General features: G+C 38.7%; 2 protein-coding genes across 3 annotated transcripts in view; one reads left to right on the top strand and one right to left on the bottom strand.

Moving 5' to 3' along the window:
• The window catches only part of si:dkeyp-19e1.3 (USP6 N-terminal-like protein), a 29,732-nt gene extending 19,852 nt beyond the window's left edge, over window positions 1-9,880 (top strand). For both annotated transcript variants that reach the window (XM_066669844.1, XM_066669845.1), the window contains exons 7-14: window positions 1,758-1,867; window positions 3,013-3,061; window positions 5,142-5,262; window positions 5,402-5,496; window positions 5,637-5,702; window positions 6,480-6,579; window positions 6,939-7,091; window positions 7,666-9,880. In XM_066669844.1, the coding sequence (XP_066525941.1) occupies window positions 1,758-1,867; window positions 3,013-3,061; window positions 5,142-5,262; window positions 5,402-5,496; window positions 5,637-5,702; window positions 6,480-6,579; window positions 6,939-7,091; window positions 7,666-8,798 (1,827 nt within the window). In that variant the 3' untranslated portion in view covers window positions 8,799-9,880. The remainder of the gene's footprint in view (window positions 1-1,757; window positions 1,868-3,012; window positions 3,062-5,141; window positions 5,263-5,401; window positions 5,497-5,636; window positions 5,703-6,479; window positions 6,580-6,938; window positions 7,092-7,665) is intronic.
• A 70-nt stretch (window positions 9,881-9,950) lies between these two features.
• uevld (UEV and lactate/malate dehyrogenase domains) lies at window positions 9,951-20,922 on the bottom strand. The gene is made up of 12 exons (XM_066669748.1): window positions 20,799-20,922; window positions 20,524-20,608; window positions 20,365-20,430; window positions 19,145-19,308; window positions 18,602-18,743; window positions 18,356-18,447; window positions 18,101-18,206; window positions 17,370-17,540; window positions 16,447-16,620; window positions 16,200-16,284; window positions 15,969-16,092; window positions 9,951-11,626 (listed from the first exon to the last, which is right to left on the bottom strand). Exons 1-12 carry the CDS (start codon window positions 20,838-20,840, stop codon window positions 11,462-11,464), a joined length of 1,416 nt encoding a protein of 471 aa, XP_066525845.1. The 5' UTR covers window positions 20,841-20,922; the 3' UTR covers window positions 9,951-11,461.
• Between the last annotated feature and the right edge of the window lie 1,671 nt (window positions 20,923-22,593).

Here is a 22,593-nt window from a genome sequence, read left to right as displayed (position 1 = left end):
CCAGGGGACTGCCATGATATGGCAGCCCAAACCATCACTGATCCACCCCCATGCTTCACTCTGGGCATGCAACAGTCTGGGTGGTACGCTTCTTTGGGGCTTCTCCACACTGTAACTCTCCCGGATGTGGGGAAAACAGTAAAGGTGGACTCATCAGAGAACAATAGATGTTTCTCATTGTCCACAGCCCAAGATTTGCGCTCCTTGCACCATTGAAACCAACGTTTGGCATTGGCATGAGTGACCAAAGGTTTGGCTATAGCAGCTCGGCCGTGCATATTGACCCTGTGGAGCTCCCGACGGACAGTTCTGGTGGAAACAGGAGAGTGGAGGTGCACATTTAATTCTGCCGTGGTTTTATGTTTTTTGGATACAATCCGGGTCAGCACCCGAACATCCCTTTCAGACGGCTCCCTCTTGGGTCCACAGTTAATCCTGTTGGATGTGTTTCGTCCTTCCTAGTGGATTGCTGACATTACCCTGGATACCGTGGCTCTTGATGCATCACAAAGACTTGCTGTTTGGTCACAGATGCGTCAGCAAGACGTGCACCAACAATTTGTCCTCTTTTGAACTCTGGTATGTCACCCATAATGTTGTGTGCATTGCAATATTTTGAGCAAAACTCTGCTCTTACCCTCTGCTAATTGAACCTTCACACTCTGCTCTTACTGGTGCAATGTGCAATTAATGAAGATTGGCCACCAGGCCGGTCCAATTTAGCCATGAAACCTCCCACACTAAAATGACAGGTGTTTCAGTTTCATTGTCCAACCCCTGTACAACAATTTTGACATAGTTGCCAGTCCAAAGTGTAGTAATGCAATTACTTTACTAAAGTGATAATGCATAAAAACAACTGCTTTCATTGTCTGAATGCTCAGAAACATATTCATTTAGCATTAATGATTTTCACATATACACAGCATTAGAATATTAAGATCTTTAAATTAGTTGTGACCAAGTAACTGAAATTTGGTCGAAATTTTTCATGTTCTGAAATTATGATTTATAATGTGATTAGAAAATACAGTGCAGATGCACATTAATTTGGGGATGTGCAGCACCTACAATCCTATAAACTGAAATAAAACCAACCACAGCAGTCAGTTTTTTGACTCTCTAAATTGGCAAACAATTATATGAGCCAATTTTGTGCAGCTTCATATGTAGAGTGCAGGCACATTAAAATGTACTCTTTTCATTCTGAGCACAACATAACGCCAAACCCACAAGCAAAGGCAGGGTTTGCTGTGTAAAGCAGACAGGAACAGAATGGAGAAATGAGGAAACTTGCAAAACCAGCAAAAATGAATGGAGAAGGAAGAAAAAATAAGTTGAAACTGAGCTTGTTTGCCTCCCTTGACACAGCCGCTTTGCACTGCCTCTGAGCTCTTGATGAGCTTTGTGTGTCTCATTCTCGTTTAAAAGAACAGGTGCTGAGACCACTTGTTCTGACCAGAGCTAAAAAACAGGAGGAAATGGTGCTGTGACATTTAATTATTTTGAATTGGGTAGAATATTTAAAACAAAGGGAGAAACATACATTGTGCTCTTTGGTCCTTTAAGCATATTCTCACATACCCTATGTTATGGGACAAAACTCTTTATCTGCTCTTTATCAATATTGTTCTGAGTTTGTAGCAGTCATTATTTCCTGTGCTAACAGTAACACAATCATTTGAGTGACTAGTAGAATACTTTTTTTTCCACATGTATTTCAGTTAATTGAAATAATATTATTTCATCTGCCTTAGATGATGAAGAAACAAGCCAGGACCTACTCCACAGAGATTAAACAGATAGACCTGGATGTCAACAGAACCTTTAGAAACCATATAATGTTCATGGATAGATTTGGAGTCAAGTAAGTCAATGACTAAGACTTTTCTCATAAAAAAAGAATGTGTCTTCTGTGGATGCACTGTAAGAAAAGGATTTGAAAGCATTCCAAATGTTATGTCTCACTGCTCCAGAAAGTCAGTGCTGTTTCTCTGCATCTGTTTACATTAGTTTGGAGTCCTTTTTGCCATTGTGTCTTGGCTCCATGTTTTTTCTGCCTTCAGGTGCATGTGAAATGAACAGTGTGGACCTTGTAAAGGCCTAACCAAAATAAGAGCCACTTCCTCTGTCTCACCGCCTTTTTTTTTGTTTGTTTTCAACTTCCTGAAGTCAGCGAGGTCTTACAGGAAGTGCAGACCCACGATTCACTGCCATGATGCCCAGAATAAACACAGTGTTTTCATCCTCTACAAAAGACAATTTTCTGTTGTGGGGAAATCCAGTTCTAGTCATTTCCTTGCTTCACTAAAAATTATGGTGGCATATTTTGACTAGAATTAAACATAGTTTGAAGGGAAAGGAACATACATATGGTGAAAAGACAACAAATAGGAATGTCCAGTGGGTTGTTTTTGACATTAAGAAGTGTGTTAATTCCAAACTGAATGTTCGTTTGTCACATACAGCGGTCTGTTCACACAAGGCTGGAGGATATGACAAAGTTTCACACTGGTGTGTGAGGCTTTGATGGCTTGCAGTGGAGGAAGTGCGCGGAGATTACATCAGCGCAGTAGCTCACTGCCACACTTCAACAATTAAAAAAAAAAAGCTGGGTTGTCCCTATCTTATTTACACCTCCCTGACTACAGGACCAGAACGCTAGCTCAGAGACACATCTGTTGTCTGTTGTTTCCCCCTCGAAGCTTGTACAACAAAAAAGAAATCATTTCTTTCCTTTGGCCTGTGTTCAGCTACTACCCACCCACAATATTTATTATTAATACAGCTTTCACTTTTGGAGGTGATAGTTTATGCATGAATAGTCCTTTGCTGTTGCTGGGTTAGTTCCCCCTTCATCTGAGGACTAATCTCACTCTGTCATTGTGTGCGTTCACATTCCCCGTGGTTTCCCTAACACTAACGTAGCACAAGCAACATACATATAATTCATATGAACTGGTTAATAAGGGGTTACATTTTTTTGATTATCCATTACGATTCTTTTTACAGACAGAAAGCCTTGTTTGATGTACTGACAGCCTACTCTGTCTACAACACGGTGAGTGTGTGTGTGTGCGCGAGTGCGTGCATGTGTGTACACCTGTTGTCATGTCATGTACATTTTCAGAACAAGATTGAGTCGTTTAAAAAAACAGGGAGCTACAGTATAATCTACAATATTAAAACAACCAAGATGGTCCTTAATAAAATAAAATTAATAAAATTTAATTTTAGGTTACTGAGGGAAATGTATAAATAATTCAGAAGGGCACAAATTGGGGAACAATTCCATTTCAGCTATTTGTATCCTCAATTCTCAAATGATTAAAAAGCGTAATATAAAGCAAAGTTGATTTAACACAATGCAAATCATGCCTTTGTCCTAACATTTTTGGAGTGTGTTGCATCAAATTTAAAAGGTATTTTCTTTAGGGATTTTCAGATTGAAAGGTTTTTAATGTAAACAGACCAATGCTTAAATGATTTAACATAACTAATGATGCTAGTCTAGATATGTCATATTTCAAAAATGGTGTGTGTGTGTGTGTTTGTTTTATAACCATAACTGAACTTAATGGGAAGAAGTAAAGAGCTGTAAATCCACATATTTTTCAAATGTTCTTGGAGCCTTGTAAAATTGATGGTTTTGAATCATGTAGTTCAAGGTGGCAGGCTTTTTATTATCTGTGGTGGTCAGTACAGTGTTCTTGTAACTGAAAGTACTCAGAAAAACTACCTGATGTTACTTCAAACTGGCTCAGCTGAGTGAGAAAGGATGGACTAAGCAGAGAAATAAAGTACATTACCCAAATCACTAAAAACTCATCAGAATTGCATATTAAGAAGTTATTTCCACAGAAACATTCGCATAGTGCCTTACATATGGCTTAGATGTTACTCTACAATTTTACCTTCATTCAGTACCTACAGATATATGAATATGCATCTGATTCCACCTCAGTCTCCACCTACCCCCTGCCATTCACCTGCTGTTCAAAAGTCCCATCCTGCAAGTTGATGGGATTGGTGACTTAAAATCCTGGGTGTCTGGATTCGCCTATTTGAGACTATCTTAGAAACATTGCAAATTCTCAGACATGCCATTAACTACCATAGGTCTTCTAGCATAGTGGTTCTCAAACATTTTAGACCAAGTACCACCTATTATCAAATCAAAGCCTCCAAGTACCACCTATCAATCCTATGTCTTGCTTGAATATTTGTAATTTTCAGTTGTTTTAAAATAATTTTAAAAAATTATAGAGCGAATATAAATGATTAGGCTTAACCAGATGTTTTAAACACAATAATACATTTGTGAAAACATAGAATTTTGGGGAAATGAGCATTTTGAAAGAAATAAAACAGGAATAAACATGAAGAGAGATCGATTTAAGGTGTGCTTTAATATAATATAGCTGAGAACATCATGGCGCATTCTCTCTATTTATGCCTCTAGATTCAGTCCTTCTGGGCTTAGGAGTATTTTGTTTTTGAGTGTTTGTCTCAGTTTTTCTCGTTTACACATTGCCGTATGCAATAAAATCCAAATTACTCACGTCTGTCTCTAGCCTTTGCTTACATTGAGCAAGAAGCTGAAACTGGGCTTTATTTACATGAATTTTGCAAAATACTGGGAGATTGCTTTCCCTCCCTGAAAAAAAAAAAAAAACGGGGGAACGCTGCACCAGCCCTTCTCTTACAGACGTACTGAATAGCATTTCTTCATAGCCCTACTAGCCCATGTTGTTGTTCTTTTTTGTTTTTTGGTTTTTTTTACAGAAAATACATTTACGCTAACAGATTAATTATGAAAACTGTGAAACATTATGTAGTTTACTTTTGAACATTGTTCAGTTTCAGATTTTCGGTTATTAATTAATTATATAATTACATAGTAATTATTACGAGGTCACCTGGCGAACCACCACTTGGTGCCTCACACACCACTAGTGGTAGGCGTACCACAGTGTGAGAACCACTGTTCTAGCTTATTAAAAATACTACATGGACATGTTAACAATTGATTTTCACTAGAAATTGACATTTCTTATAAAGGGGAAAGCATTTGTAACATGGGAATATAATGCTTACATGAGTAATGTTTATTAAGTGCATGGATTTTGGGTTTTCTGTAGGAGGTCAGCTATTGCCAAGGTATGAGCCAGATTGCAGCCATTTTGCTCATGTATCTGAATGAGGAGGATGCATTCTGGGCCTTATCCCAGCTGCTCACCAACCAGAAGCATGCAATGCATGGTAAGCAAATCTGATAAAATTCAGTGATAACAAGTAAAGCAATGCAACCCTATCCTTGACCTGTTGTGTTTGTCTTTGTGTTGGATAACAGTAATGATTTTGCAACATATTTTTATTTTATCACGTTAATGATTCTCAGGATTCTTCATTCCTGGCTTTCCCAAACTACTGCGATTCCAGACTCATCATGACCAGATAATGGCCAAAGTCCTTCCAAAACTCAAGAAGCACCTGGTAAAATTTTCTCACTACTCTTCTTTAGTTGGACAAGAAATTTTGTCTCATAAATTCTGTCAAATGCTCTTGACCTCTTTCAAGCTTATCGCTTTATTTTTTCCATTTTCCTTTTTGTTCCCTGTCTTTCTCCTCTCCAGGATAAGGAGCAGATGACCACTGGCATATACACCACCAAATGGTTCCTGCAGTGCTTCATTGACAGGGTGAGGCATTTTACATACACTGATTCACTTAGTGACTCTCTTCCAAATGATTCTTTTAGTGAATCATCAAAGCAGTAATTTTACTGTGCTGGATCTGTACTGTAGGAATGCCACATACATGTCCTTTTCTAGCCTCTTGTTTTGAGCCTAGGATTGTGTATTTATAAATCAGACATTGCATAATACTTTGCAAAACCCCTTGTTCCTCTCATGAGTGTCTCTATTTGGAAACGTATCTAAATGATCACAGATTTGTGACTATGATTGAATACGATTTTTTGTCTATCTTTTAAATCAATGATTCCTCTTTTGGGTTATTTTCAAAACAATAGCAGTACTGTACTATGGTAACAGAAGCATTTCCAGATCTGATTTCCTTATTTGAATGAGAGGCAGAGTTTTAAAGTGTTCACTCTCTGAGTTCCCTTTTTTTATGATCCATTATTTAACACTTTGAGACCACATGCCAAAAAGAATTTAAATGGTGTGACCCATGTTGCAGCACACTGGAGATGCTTTAGTTTTCTTGTCTGGGAAAGGCATTACATCATTCCTTCACAGACAGATCTCTCTCTCACACACACACACTATGGCATTTTATCAAACAAAACTGAAAAACTCTTTCTGAATTTTTTATTTGACTTGGCCAAAAACCAAGACAGACTATCATTTATTCATGCTGATCCATGGATGTGTCTAGTCTGGCTGTAGTTACTGTGCATGTGTGTTTTTATATTTCCATTGCTCATCACTTCTACCTTTGCTTGTTCCAAATAGACACCTTTCACACTGACTCTGCGACTGTGGGACATTTACATACTGGAGGGAGAGAGGGTTCTGACTTCGATGGCCTACACTGCCTTAAAAATCCACAGAAGTATGCATGCTGTTACACTCACTTTTAGTTCATCTGGACTAAAAAATAGGATAACTAATGTGTCAATAAGCTGTGATATTGGTCTCAAATTAGACAAACAGCCCTGTGAAAGAGTTAGGGGATGAGTCTGCTCATTCACTCATAGATTTTTTTGGCAGTACAGAAATACAACCACAAAGACTAGAATGTTTATTTGGGCTGTGTACTCTGGCCTTTAGTCTAAAGTTGTTTCCCATCCCTGTGGTTCACAGTGGTTAACAGCAGTGTTAGTCAATTGTTTACCTTATTATCAGATTCACATCATATACCCTTTCTGTATGTACCTTATGTAAGTGTGTAACAGTGCTGTTTTCTCTCAGAGCGTATGTTAAAGATGCATTTGGAAGAGCTGCGCGAGTTCCTTCAGGAGAGCATATCATCTTCCTTTTATCAAAGTGATGATCTCGTCATAGAGCAGCTACAAGCCGCCATGTCTGAGCTACGCAGAATGAAGCTGGATCTTCCTCCTGCATGTATGTTTGTTTTGTTATCTTTGTTTGTATGTATTTTTATGTATATATTTTCAGATTGGGCTGGACCATGTATATTGTTGTCTTTCACTGTGAAATCACTGTTACTTGCTTGAGTCCTTTTTGTGGTCATACAGATTCAGTAATGCTTTGAACATGCCCCACCCAGCTTTGTTTAAATAGTAAAACTGTCCTAAATTATTTGCTCATGAAGATGGTTAACATGTGCACATTCTTCACCAGAAACACATTTGCTGCATGAAGAGTGTCTGGTGTGTTTGGAATTCTTTGTTGTGGTTTGTTTAAAAATAGAAATGCAAAATGGATCAAATTATATTTAAAAGCGGTCAACAAAAGACAGATTGCTGGGCAATCACTTCAGGGTTTGTTTTAATTAAACCAAACATTCAGAGTATGAGTTCCCCCTTAAAGGAATGGTTAAATATATCTGAATTTAAAAGATCAGTCCAGAGAATTTAGCTTGTATTTGGTATTAATTATTCACAAATGTTTACAACACTGTGAAAATAAGAGTGGAAATAGTAATTGTTCTCTTTTGTGTACTATATTCTTTCAGCAAAAGGAGATGAGCTCCCAAAGAAGCCGCTGGGTGTATGTCGAGTCCCTCCACCAGATAAAGACAGTTTTCAGACACCAGCCAGTCTTCACATAGAGGAGACCATCTCCCAAAACCAGACGCCTTCTGCATCTTCAGCCAGCCCAGTGATACTCTACAGACAAGAAAAGGTTTCAGAGCCCCAAATTCTAGCTTCACATTCACAGCCTGAGTCTGAAGGACCAGAGACTAGAGCACACATCCCAAGTGGTTTTGCTAAAGAAACGCTGGAGGAAACCAGAGAGAGTGCTGTCCCCCAGCCACGTTCAGGTGAATCTGATTTCCAGGGAGATGCGAGTGACTGGCCGCCCCCATACCAGCCTTCAGAAACAGATGTGTCTAGTGTGCACTCCCTAAACCTCCCAGAACTGCCCCTTCCCCCTCTTCCAGAGCCAGGAGTTGAGCTTTCACCCCTGGAGAACACTGCATTTCCACCACCACCACCTGTGACGACTCATTTAGACGTTGCGCAGCAGGATCTGTGCTCTTCGCCATCTTCCTACAGAGCCCAGCGACAGCTCAGCAAGTTCCCTGTCAACTTGTATGTGCCTCCGTCAATGAGCGATCGGCGGCCCTCCAACACCTCCAATTACGATAACCTGTCTGAGGAGGAAGAGTCCGTGGAGAAGTTGCTGGAAATTGCAGCCACCTTTTTGGGGAGCCCTGAAACAGGCAGAGAAATCTCCAACCTTCCTCCTCTTCCAGAGAACAGTGCCACTCAGCCTTGGCCCCATCCACCAGGGTTCTTTTATATCCCTGACCCAGCTCCACTTCCTCCACCACCACCGTGCCCCACTGCAAAGCCCCCACTCCCTCAGGAACTGGACTACAAAGGGAAAGACAGCTGGGTCACGCCAGACTGCATCTTCCCTCAGCCTCCTCCTGACTTTGCAGATATACCATCCCCTGTCCCCTCCAGACCCAATCAGGCCAATCGAGGCCAGAAAAACACTTACAGTAGCCAACTGGCACCACCCTTTATCCCAGTAAAACCAGCACAGTCCCCCAAACCCCCTCCGCCCCGGCTGTCTGACTCTGGCTTTAACCGGATGCACATCCCTAATCACCAGCTGCCAAAACCAGTGACCTTCTAAGGCAGGAAACGTCTTTTGCGCACTTTGGTGTCACTGCAATAAAAAAAAAACATGTCCTCTTGTCTCCATGATGTGAATTTTACAGTGGTCAGACCTTCCTGTTGCATAGTTTTTTCCAGCTCTTAGACAGATGTGATATTTACTGCCTTTTTATACCTTAAAATTTTCATTTTGTACCTGTTATTGTGAAGTTTTTTGTAGTTTAATGTAGCAGTTTTGCCAAATGAAAGTTGCATCTGTGTGTTGGTGTGTTTACAGCCACTCAGGTGCAGCAAGTATTGTTTGTATATCTGTTTGGCTTATTTCGTGCCTTGTAAGTTTTTTTTTTGTACAGTTATCAGTGTTAAGACAATGTTGTAAACACAGGACGTCAAAAGAAGTCTGTTGATCTGTTTTGTCTGTTTTAGTGTGCTAGGATGATATCCATATTGCTTTTCTGTACAGTGTGCAGGCTCATCAGTCCTCTCAATAATACCTCATACTCAACCCCTGCATGTTGAATAAGCCATCGCACTGTAAGTAATGTGTATTTATATGAATAGCAATGTTGTGTTGCTTTATGCAGCGTAGCGTTTCTTAAAATAGATGTCCTGTAAAATTTAACACACGCCTAACTGTTTTTACAAAGGTTTGTATGTTCATGTGTGGATATTCAAGAGAATTCATCAAAAGGAGCACATCACAATATTAGAAACTTGCCATTGGTAGAATTTTGGTCATTTTTTTTTATGTTTGTGATTTTCCTCTTTCAATGCTTTAAGTGAAGACCTGGCGGAAGTTGCTCAGTAGCAGAGAGCGTTGAGGAAAACTTCCTACTCAACAGTGCCACCCTGTGGAAGACCATGCAATATTCTTCAAAACCTAAATGCTTTGAATGTAAATGTGTCTCTACAGTGAACTTGTACAGAACGTGACCCAGGTGGTGAATAATGTGTTTAAAAAAAAAAAAACTATTATTGTTGTTTTATTTCTTTTGCACTTTTTGTTTTTGTAAAATGATATTTAAGAGCTTTGCTTGTACCCCTTTCAAATCCAAAGATGTTTTTGTATTTTTCTTATGATGCTATGCAGAGTTTCAATACCAAAAGAGATTTTTTAAAAAGAAAAAGTGTTCTGTTTTATTTCCTATTGGAAAAATAGACATTTTCCAGATGGTATATTTCTTTAATCTTCACATTATTGCTTTCCATTCAGTGCCATATTAGAACAGTATATACTTCATTATTTCTATTGTACACAAATGAGAGAAGCTCAGGTAAGTGCAACACAGCAGTGAAGTACATTACATTGCAAGAATCCTGCGCCCTCAGCTGTTAGTAAAGTGCAAATACAAGGCACAACTGGATTAATTAAGTACATGTTTCCAAAGGAATAGTTTACATTTATCCACTGACTTTAAAAATTACTTACACGCAGAGTCCTTCATTGTGCAGAGCTGACAAAAATAAACCGCTGAGGCGTTTCATTTGGTAAATATAAATCACAGCAACATGGGTCAGAAGAGTATAACTTCACTTTCAAGCATTGTTAAATATATCAGCCTACAGCACGCAAAACAAATCTACACTTCCATAGTGAGTAACATAAAATATAAAGCATACCTGAATGTGAACGATTAAAAGTGTTGCAGCATGACAGACAACGTCCTACGGGTCCTAAAACAAGTGCGTTTCTCATCCAACATTCGGTACAGGTTATTAAATGAGACTGCTCAGTAGTTTGAGATCGCAAGGCCCAAGGCAGCTCAGAATAGGTCTCACTACAGCAAGTGCAAAGTTAGATCATCAAACAGCCCTTTAATATGTAATTTAATAAAAGGCCCCTCAGTCCATACAATGGTAACATTTTTTTTAAAAAATAAAAAGTGACACAATGGAATAATTGTGAAGGGAATTGGTTAATGCACATTAAAGAGAGTCAAAACACCCCTTCCTTCTATTCTCTTACCGGTTTGTGACTGAGGTAGCTGAGCATTTTTGCATGAAGACAGGTGGGAAAATATTTAATAACAAATATTTTAGTGTTATAAACTATGATGAGTCATGCTTTATAGCTAGAAGATGAATTAACAAGAATGTTGACTTTAACTGAGAATTATTTACCTGTTTGTTTATGTAATGTTTGTGGTACTTACTGAGCGGGGTGGGGGAACACATTTTTAAAAAAATGTCAGAAACCACATGTAGCGGAAGCTGCATCTGCTGAGTTTCTGTGACTCTACTGAGCAGCCTCATTGGTAAAGAATATGAGTGGCCGGAATATGTGCCAAAGATCTCCAGTTTTTGTTCACACCAATTCTGTGACTTAGTAGATCCTGGGCATGCTTATAAGAAGAAAAAAATTCTCTGTTCCTGGTGAGTTAAGCGTTAGGTGCGTGTCACATGGTAGTGCAAGAAGTACAGGCAATGCCATCACCTAAAAGCTAAGGTTACTGATTATATTTGAATATAACTTTCTTTTTAGTTCACCACTCAGCATGGTCAGCCACATGTTTGTTAGAAGGCAGGGTGCTGTCTGAGCTTGCAAGTGTATTGCATGGAACACTGTCGGTGAGGCTGAGAGAAAGTCTTTTAGGAAGAGATTGATTCTGGAACTTCAACTGACCGATGACTGGTTTACACAGGACTCTTTGGAGAACTTTGAGGTATGTCAGCTTTTTACAGCTATATCCTTAACTGTTTGAAGAAGTTGCTTAGAGACGTAACACTCTCCTTTAGTTTGGCATCATCCTCTGGGCTGAGAGTCACTCCTGCCAGGCGAGTGGATCCGTTGATTCCCAACACACAAGGCAAGCTGAGGAACACCTCGGAACCTATTCCTCCCCAACCCTGAGACAAAGCACACAGTGATTCCACAAAGCAGCAGGATATAAGAACAAATGTAAACCTTGTAAAGAAGTTTCACATATTGCTCTACATTTCCAGGTACTTAAACAGAAAGCAAGCAGGGTTTCACAGTGGTTTGAAAGTGGTGAGTTTCAAACTGGTTGTAATAAGAGCAAGACTTTGGAGGCCTTTTAAATCCTCTAAAAAGCACCCTCATTGAACAATACATTTTCAGTGTACACAAATCATTATGAATATGTTGCCTGGCGTCTGAAAGAGCTCTCACCCCTCACTGCTGTTGTATGCTTAGCTGAACCTTTGTGTGCTTTTATTTGCTACACATGGGAAAACATGGGAATTTCCTTTTTAATTCATCCGAGAACTTACATTTACGTTTCAGCATAACTGCTCCAGATAAGGGTATGTACACGAGCTTTGCCTGAGGTAAAAAAGGACTACTGACGTACGGATTGACCAATTAAATGTTTACAGAGAAGGTTATCGACCAATAACGGTAGCTCTACAGTCAGACCGTCCAATCAGAAGATTTTAGGCTAATTAACCACGCCCCCTTCTTACTCAAGCGAACCAATCGGAGTAGGGGAGGGCGGGACTAGTTTGTGAACGAAACGCTTCTCGAAGTTCTACAAGCTCTAGAAAAACAAAATCCCGGACGTTTGTGAAATACCGCACGGACATTTTTTTAAGTCTAAAAAAGAGGACGTCTGGTCACCCTAAATAAAGCTTAATCAATAAAAAGCACCCACTCACAATGGATTCATTAATAGCCCTTAAACATAATAAAAGAGCATTAGATAGAAGACCAGAAAATAATAGCTTGCCTGGAACCAAAATATTATTTTTTCCCGCAAACTTTTATTTTGAAAATGTGCCACAGAGATTAACGTGTTTTGGCAGTGAATCAAACACAGTGGGCCTTCTTTCAGCCTTCGTTAAGGCTCGAGTGTTCAAATATAAAACTGCTCCAATCATCAGCTTCCGATTCACCGTCAGAGTCTGGTTTATAAAGTTAGTTTTTACCAGCTCTGGGCTTGAGGTCAGTAACAAGAGCACAACAGATAACAATGATGGCTAATTACAGTTATAAAAGCGGCTTGTATATAACTGTTAGGGAAACAGAGGAGGATCTGAGACTTAGTTAACGTTAATATTAGCTGTTTTCAAGTTGTGACATGCAGCAACTTTAGTCTCTGGTTGTGTCCCAAACTGCACACTGCTGCACTAAACTGAAGGACTGGCGCCCCCTCCAGGGTGTGTTCCCGCATTGCGCCCAATGATTCCAGGTAGGCTCTGGACCCACTGCGACCCTGAATGAATGAATGAATGAATTATTTCTGTAGTGTAGTATGTAAAATTCTGTAGTGTGTTGTTTGGGACACAGCCTCACTCTCAGGCGTTAATGTTAATTAAATGCTATACCACATAATTATATTATAAATGCATTATAAATATTTACTGCCTCATCTACATAGGAATCAGCTCTAATATTTTGGGCGTGGGGTGGACTTTCAGGAGATAAGCCCCCTCCCCCCACCCCCACCCCCCATGCCCATGCATTCCTATGCCCTTGCACCTGCCTTTGCTCCTTTTTGCACAGATTGAAAAGCGAGAACCTGAAGCACAATTTAACTGCCATGTTCTGTATTTTTTAACTTTGATGTTAATGTTGTATCAGGTGTTATAATGTTAAGCTACTGATTTAGAGACAGAAGTTAAGTTAAGTTACCTAATTCAATTAGAAAATTGTAAACTTGCATGTGTATTATATTACAAATTTTTTTGGGGCGATATGGTACCGGTGGGGGGCAGAAATATTCCTTCGTCTGAAATGGGGAATGATAGAAACGTTTGAGAACCACTGATTTAGTTGCTGGGTATACCCTTCCTCTTTCAACTGTGCTAAGCAGAACCAGCTTTTACAATTCATTGGTTTCTTATCTCATGCAAGGCACTATTCATTTCAAAGCACTCTGAACAACCATCAGTGACTGAAAATGCAGAAATGTATACAAACACGACATGCACCATTAACCCTTTGGGGTCTAAGGACATTTTCTCAATTTTCTGAAATTCTCCTTTTAAGTACTTTAATAATAATAATAATAATAAATGGAATTTTTAAAGCGCTTTTCAGTAACCCAAAGACGCTGTTACAATCAGATGAACACATAAAGACAATCACATCCATAACACTACACAACATACAATGATACAAAACAGGAACAAGGTTTAAAAAAAAAAAAAACTTTCATTCATTCATTCAATATCTGTAAGTGCTTATCCAGTTCAGGGTCGCGGTGGGTCCAGAGCCTACCTGGAATCACTGGACGCAAGGCAGGAATACACCCTGGAGGGGGCGCCCTGAATAAATATATTCAGCTCTCTCAGAGAGTTTGAACTGTATTTCTGTGCTGTGCTATCGCTAAGATATTAATAGAAACATCACAAATGGTCGTATTTGATGCGCTGGAGCAAAAAATATTATAGCTAGGAAGGATCTTTACACAGCTATGGATATCTGGCCTATTCCAGAAATCAGATTCTATAATAGCAATTATGTTGATACAGAAATAAAAGCTACAAAACACTTTAGAATAGAAGCTTAAGAACACACCCCAAATTAATTATACTTCAAACAGAAAATGTGGATCTGGAATCAGTTTATATGACTTTGCAATCACAATAAAAATATAGCAACACATAGCAAATTAGGTTTATAAACAAAATTTACAAACTTTCAGCTGTTTGCAGTAAACAAATACAACATAAAACATTTAAACAGCTCACAAAAACTAATATAACAGGTGGTTTCTCCAAACTCAACACAAAATGCTACTTTTAATGACTACTTCAGTCTCAGAAATATTCAACCCTTGAATAAAATCCCACATAAGAGCACACGTTTGCGAATAATGTGTTGTCACAAGCTCATCTGATGCAACTAATCAAAGTCTTCATTGGATGCATCAGGTAAAACATCAAATACCTGGACTGGCTAGGGTTTTTTAGACTGTGACATTTAATGGCATTTTAGAAAAATGGCCAAGTCAAGAATGTTGTCCATAAATTTAAGAGGCCCTAGCTTGCACAATCAAGCTACACTACCAGGAAATAACAGAAAAAAGAAGCTTTCACTGGCTGCCACCAGATTTCTGAGGAGGCAGGTAGCCAAAAACTCGCAAGTGACTACAAAGGTCTTACAGAAAGATTTGGTGGCAGTAGGCACTGAGGTTTCAGTTTGCCTATATGCTCAAAGCCATATAAATAACCCCCAAAGGCTCTGGTATTGTGTTCTGGGGAGTGATGAAACATAACTAAAATATTTCAGACCTATAGATCCGCCTGATGTCTGGAGGAGGAAGAATGAAGCATACACTGAGAAGTTCACGCAGCCTACAGTGAAGCATGGTGGCAGCTTGGTGATACTCTGGGGCTGCTTTGCTTCTTCTGGCACTGAAACACGCAGTGTGTGAAGGGAAAGACTGATTCAATCAAGAAGCAGGAAATCCTAGGAAAAATCCTTCGGCTTTCTGTGAGGAAACTACAAGCTTGGGCATCATTGAAACTTCTGACAGGATAATGACATCAAGCATACCTCCAAGTCCAGCAAGGATTTGTTTTAGAAGTAGCCATGGAGCCATCACATTCACTTGACTTGAACACCACAAAAAATAAAAAACTTAGGTTGGATTTGAAGAAGGTGGTTGCAGCACACAAGACCAAGAATATTAGCAAAATGGAGGCCATTGCCTATGAAGAATGGGCTAAGATCCCTCAGGAATTGCAAGGCATCAAGTTTGCAGCATGTCATAAATACAAAAGGGTGCTCTACTAAGCACTAAACACACGTCATGAAGGTTGAATAATTCTGAGATTGCAGTAGTCATTAAAAGTGGCTGACAAACAGTGTTTGAATTTGGAGAAACCACTTGTTATATTTGTTGTGTTGAGCTTTTAAATTGTTCTTGTTTGATTGGTTTATTGCAAACCACTGAACGTTTGTAGATTTTGCTAATAAACCTCATTTGCAAATGGTGCTGGAAACATTTTGCAGCTGTATAACTGGACAGATGAATGGACTGACCTGAGCATACATTCATCAAGCTTCTTAAATCTGGAGTGTTAATTTGGGATAGATTCCTGTCTTATTTATTTGGATCTTGTGAGAGCAACAGATCCTAAGTCAATGCACTCACTTGAGGACACTTTATGAATACATGTCATCTGGTAGGTCATTTAAAGTCTGAAAGGCTTGATGAATATGGGTCTAAGACTGATGTGTGCTGTGACTTGGAAGCTCACATATTGCAAATTTGTGACTGACCTGAGCCAGTGTGCTGATGGAGTGTGTTTTCCTTCGGTCTGTGAGAATGCTGTGAGTGATGTCAGCAATAGACAATCCCACTGACATTGATCTCTGACCTCTCCCCTTCAGCATCTCAAACCCCCTGCAAAGTGTTCACAGAACACAACAGCTTAGCACTTATACGTGTTGAGATGAACAATATTTGGATCATTAATCTATAAATGAGGTTCAGTGAAGTGCTATTCATACCTGTCTATCAATGGCTTTGTTGTACTGGACACTGGGGTCAACTGCTGTTTGTCCGTACCTGATCCTATATTACCCCATACAGCAACTAATCACAAAAATCAGAGAGATCCAAAGATGACGTACAGTAGACTCTCTGTGTTATAACTTTTGAGAGAATCAGGCAAGAACTCTGAACACTTTCATAAACTCATTATTAAAAGCATGGAAATAAAAAGCAAAATTAAAAAGAAAATGCATATGAACTCACCCTTGTTATCAGAGAGCTCTCCAATGACCCAGGCCTGTTTGCCTGTGCTGTTGGCCAACAGAGAAATATTGAGGATGTGAGAGAGCCTCTCTGATTCTAGGTTACAACCTGCACCGATCACATGCGTTGGTGCCAAGCAGCTCTGTCTCCATGCCACATGTGTCATTATGTCCACTATGAACAAGAATAGCAACATAGTCAAATACACACTAGAGGCTGTAGCGTAGTGGCTAACACCGCTAACGGCTAGCACTAGCTAACAGGTGCTAGTGCTTTGCAAAAACATTTTAATCAGTTAGGTCTACTATTAAAAATATTTTTAATTAGAAATTTAAATTAAATTTAATTATGTAAATTAAAAAGATAACTACAATAAATCTAACTGGCAAAAATGTTTAAAGCAACCACAACTGTATACGTATAACCCTAAAAATCATTGTTAGAGGTTAATTCTTCATAGCAACAAACTGCTCTCTGATTCTTTATGTCACAAAAGCTAGCACCTAGGGTTTGCTAGACACTACTAGCATTGGGACTCTCTTAACCCCAAAGACCCCTGGGAAACATCTTAGGATACATGGCATCATATGAAATATTAAATGAGAATATGTATGACTCTGCCAAAAAGCTAAAATTGTGTCATGGTTGTATCTTCATGTAGGACACTAAATAAAAACATGCATCCAAATACATAAAACAGTTCAGTTAGGATATACAGAACCTAGTTTATGGAATGGCTGTCCAAAAAGAGGAGGGTGTATCACACATATTACAACAAATGCTTGAGGAATATATGAAGGTGTGCTTCATAAACATTGGATGTATTTCTTGTATAAAGATTTTCTGATTCAGTGAACCAAATTCTCAGTGACTGTTTTAATTTGGCAGGCAAAGAATAACATGCTAAGTGTTTCCACACTAACCAGGCTGAGAGGCAATAAGCAGCACTCCAGTGGGGCTGAGGCGAACAAGACTAGGTATGATGCGCCGGTACATATCCACGTTAGTCTGCACAACACTTAAATACGACTGTTCCTCACTCCAGGCATTTGCAGTCAACACCAACACCTTGGAGCCAGCTGAGGCTGACAAATCTGCAGAGAAAAATACCCACATTTTCCCTCTGAGTGTTGAGTTGCAGAGAGAAAAAAAGAAGTTGTATTTTGTTACATAAACCTGCATGGCCTATGACACAGCCAAGTCATGTGAGTGGAACTGTGTCACTTGTTGTTTTGTTCATATTTTAGGAGGATTTGTCTTTGTAAACATCAATAAATATAAATACAAACTGAGACAATATGAAATACTGAGCATCATGAGAAACAAAAAGAAATGAAAATGAAAACTAAAAAGTCAAATTAAATCGCTATTTTTTCGAGTGATACAAATATTTTAGTTCCAAAAACAGGTACATGTTATACCACACCTGATCCAACAAAGTGTTTGTTATTTGAATAATTCAATAATTATTCAGATTCAGTACGATTTAGTGATATCTCTAATGCTTTTACAAACGTTCTCAACAGCAATTTGAGACTGTGGCATGTTACTCATACAGTAGCCTCTGTGTTAAATGCTGATCAGTATCAAAATGTATATGAAAAACTACATTTGTGAAAACTGAGTACGAAATAAGCTCCAAATTATAATTTACCTTTTGAGATTTCAACGTTTGGCAAATTGAAAATCTCCAAATCCAACATACCACTCTTAGTTGGCCTATCTGGAATGTCAATTAAAACCAGTTTGTCTACAGAGCCCTTTAACAGAAGAGAGAGAGAGAGAGAGAGAGAGAGAGAGAGAGAGAGAGAGAAAGAGAAAGAGAACACATGAAAGTACAAATTTTAAATCTTCCAATTTAATTTTTTAAATTATTATAACAATGTTTTATATATATATAAATATTTACTTTTGCCATGATACTCAACACAGCAGCCATTCCCAAGTCTCCCCCTCCAATCACAGACACTTTATTTATACCCTGATCAGGCCGATTCCCACCTATGTAATTAAACAGGTTTATTAATTAATAAAATATCATTGTAATTATCACAATTTGTAATAAAATTAAAAGGCTTTTAACAAATAACCTTAGCACTATAAATGTAACAAATATATCAACAAACAAAATAACACTAAACATAAAAAAAAGTACCTTCATTTAAATTTAGATGGGAGACAAAAGCAAGTAGTTCATTAGGGTCATGTCCATCTCCTGCAGATTTCATTCCAAGAGGGGGATCCTCTTCAAACTTAGTGATCATCTCCTCCAGTAAAGCAGTCACAGTTGACTTGGGCTGACAATTGATAAACACAGTGAGATAAGAAGTGCCTCACACATGTCTAGGCAGATTTCATTCGGCACGGAGGAATGAAAATACCGATATACACTGAGTGATATTTTAAATAATATCTTACTCATTTTCTTAACCTATGAAGACAAGCCTGTTCATGTCATATGATCCTAATGACTCAAATTCTGTATTACATTCATCTTGTGTAAATTCTCTTGCAAATGTCCCTAAAACTGCATTAAAGGAAAGCTCCAAACTACATAAGAACATTTAAGAAAACAGTCATGAAGCTAATGTTGAATTATAATTAGACAAATTGAAGAATGTGCTAAAAACCAAAATTCCACAGAACCATATTTGAACATTCACACCCACATTATTTTATATCCCATAAAACCACTTACGTGGTCCCAGTTGTGGAGGGCCGGCAGGAAGATTCTGCCCTTTGCGTTCACGTGTTTTCCTTCTCTGATCATCATGTTTGCAGTGGGTCTTAGGAGGCAGATGGGCGGTGTGAAGGGAAACGAATCCAACAGCCATAACTGGATTGGCAAGTTGTAAGAACGCCCTTGAAAAGGTTAAAAAGCGGGCCATTTCATATAAAAATGGTTTGCAAAATGTATCTCAATGTGCTGTTTTTAAGTATGAATTCCTATTCACAAAGGCCCCAAACGTTTTTCATGAGAGCCAAAGTCAAATATTTAATTATTTGTATAATAAATATTTGCAATATGCCAAGAGCTAAAAAGACAAGATATTATACAAACAAAGAAGTAAATTTCAGTTTGTGTTTTTTAACATTTCACAATGTTTCAACGCAGTTTCAAAGATAGGGGTAACTTAGAGGGTCAAATCATTCACTGAGGCCAATTCAGTTGAGTGTTTATAACGTGTGTTTACACATGTGCATGCTAATCGTAATGAAAATAATTTAACACACGTCCTGTGAAAAAACAAAAAATATAAGTTTAAATTTGTGACAATAAAATGCACCATTACGGCCCCTTGGAATAAGGTTCTATCTGATTTTTCTCTTAGATTCATTTGTTCACCTATTCTTACTCTATGACCACTTACTAACATGATGGAAGATGTTTTTTCCCCTATTTGAGGTACTTTTTTTAGACTTGTGATTGAGGGGAAAACTACAAGATTCTTCACTCAAAATCAAATCAAAAATCAATCTTGTAATTTTAAGGAAACAATAAAATAAGGATTAGGATTATTGCCAAGGATTTGTCAGTCCCTTTTGACATTATTTTCAGAAACTCCCCATTTGCCAAGGACCTCAGGTTTCTGTCTGTTTTTCTACTGTTCTCCGGTGCATGTTATGAAAACTCGTTTCCATCATTGAAACCCAGTGCTGAACCCAGAAACAGAGGCTCTATTCTATGACCGGTCAGTGAAGCATCACAATGATTTTGAAGTTGTGATACTAAGGTAAAAATACTACTAAGCCTTCTTTCAAGTAGCGTGTTTATATAATAATGATTTACTGACTTACCAATTGACTACAAATACGGTTTTCAATAGGCAGAAATGGGTTTCCACAGCACACACTATTAACCCACTGAAAAAGTGTTTACAATTAATGTAAATATACAAAATTAGTGATTTGTCTCACCCTTGTAGTTGACAGGGATGTTTCCGACTAGTTTGAGCAGTTCTCTCTGAGAGCTGTCACTGAACGCTGTGGAGAGAAAGAGGGAAACATTTAACAAGTCACACTTAGAACCAAGAAACTGAATGACATCATGGTGTAATGGCCGAGATGGGGACTCACTGTAGAGGCCAGTGTTTGCTTTGATATCAGGATAAACACGCTGAACTCTCTGGAGCTCATCAATGGCAACATCTCGGAATTTATACTGTAAGAGAAATACAGTCCAGTGACAGAATGACTCGATAAATCTGTGCTGTTTCAGGTCAAACCGGTTGTTTGTCTCTTAAGAACTACCTTCAGTGACCAGCAATGAGATAAGACTTCACTAGATACCATTTTCAACATCCTCACTAAACTCTCACACTACCTGACACCCTCAAAAATCTTTAACCCACCTTAGAGAGAATCTTTTTAACCGGCTCCGTGTTCAGGTCCATTTTAACAGAGAGAATTCAGCGCTGTATCCTCCGCTACCCTCAGCTCTGACTCCAGAATCACTTCCGCGAACCAGGAGTACGGGAAACTACAGGGAACTGTCCTTAAAGGGCCAGAGCTTTAATATGATACAACACAGCTGCAGCTCAAATACCAGGAAAAAAAACATTTTATAAGCTCATAATTTAATATATTTCAATATATTTGCTCATATATTTTATATTCATTACAGTTAAAGTGGTATCCAAATCTTTTTTTTATTATCAGTATGTTTTAGCTCATGAAATTCAGTCTCAAAATATTCTAAGAGTCAAAAGATGCAGGACACTCTTTTATTTCTTTGATATGCTACATGACCACCTTCCCATTGGAAAAACTTGCTCTTGATGGTTCATACCTGACTGATACAACATTTCAGTTCAGAATTGATTACTCAGAGTCATCCTCTGCTCCGTTTTTGTGTGGGGTCCCACAGGGCTCAATTTTGGGCCCATTGCTATTGTCCCTGTACCTACTCCCTCTTAGCTCCATACTTAGGAAACATGGCATTGCTTTACACTGCTATGAAGATGATAGCTAAATCTATGTGCCACTAAAGAAAAAAGATAAGTACTCAGTTGGACCACTGTTAAAGTGCCTTCAGGGCATAGAAGCTTGGCTGATGGGGAACTTTTTTAAGCTAAATGAAAATAAGACAGAAGTGATGGTCTTTGGTGGCACCATTTGGATCCTACCAGTAGATCTGAGTTCTTAGGCTCAGTACACAGAGCCTGTAATCTGGGAGTGAAAATGGACTCAAAACTCAAGTTGGATAGCCAAAACAAAGTCAAATCAAGCTTTTTTCATCTGAGGCAGCTGGCCAAAGTAAAGCCCGTTGTCTCGAGACAACAATTTGAGATCGTAATCCATTTGTTACCACTTACTTTAACTCAGTTCATGGGGGTCAGTGGGTCCTCTCTTGTCTGTTTACTGTCTGTACAAAATGTAGCAGCACGGCTCTTAACGGGCACACGTAAGCATGAGCACATATCCCCCATCTTTGCTTCACCTCAATGGCTGCCCTTATACTTTAGGGTCCATTTTAAAATTTTATTACTTACTTTTAAATCCCTAAATGGTCTTGCCCCATCGTATCTTTCGGAGCTGTTACAGCCCTACAATCCCACCCGCTCCTGAATGTGCCCAAAACCAACTATAAGATTAGAGGGGTCCGGGCTTTTGCTGTAATGGCCCCTAAGTTATGGAACAGTTTGCCCCTGTACATTAGACAGGCATCCACACTGTCTGTTTTAAATCACTTCTTAAAACTTATCTTTTCTCCTTAGCTTTCATCACCTAGTCTGTTAATTAAATTTGTTTTTGTTTTTATTCTGTAATGTATTGTTATATTGTTTGTATTTTTTGTACAGCAGTTTGGTCTTTTGTGAAAGTGTTAAAGTGCTATATTAATAAAGTTGGATTGGATTGGATTGAACCAATATGGCGGCTTTTATGGCAGCCATGTTCTGGACATAGCCTAAAAGAAATGCCCCCTCTCCCATTACTTGCCGGGGTATTCAGATAAAAGGGTGTACTGCGACTTTTGACTCACCCTGTATAATTTCAAGTCTGAGAAATTTTCTATTCACAAAGTATAATACTGTGCTCTCTGTCTAGTTCAATACATCATATGAAACTACAGTCATGGGGAAGACCACTGAGTGTAGAAAACTTCACAAGGGGTGGACACAGGATGGGCTACCATGCAAAGACATC

The sequence above is a fragment of the Hoplias malabaricus genome, chromosome 4 (assembly GCF_029633855.1).
Source record: "Hoplias malabaricus isolate fHopMal1 chromosome 4, fHopMal1.hap1, whole genome shotgun sequence".
NCBI classification, from domain to species: domain Eukaryota; kingdom Metazoa; phylum Chordata; class Actinopteri; order Characiformes; family Erythrinidae; genus Hoplias; species Hoplias malabaricus.
This window is presented reverse-complemented; position numbering and strand designations above follow the sequence as displayed.

What these genes read in the sequence shown, in the direction of transcription:
- uevld (XM_066669748.1), bottom strand. Translation starts at nt 20,840, where the DNA reads ATGGACCTGAACACGGAGCCGGTTAAAAAGATTCTCTCTAAG. An exon ending in AGCAAACACTGGCCTCTACA is followed by an intron (nt 20,431 to 20,523) that starts GTGAGTCCCCAT and finishes TTCTCTCCACAG; the next exon opens with CGTTCAGTGACAGCTCTCAG. An exon ending in CATCCCTGTCAACTACAAGG is followed by an intron (nt 19,309 to 20,364) that starts GTGAGACAAATC and finishes AACCTTTTCAAG; the next exon opens with GGCGTTCTTACAACTTGCCA.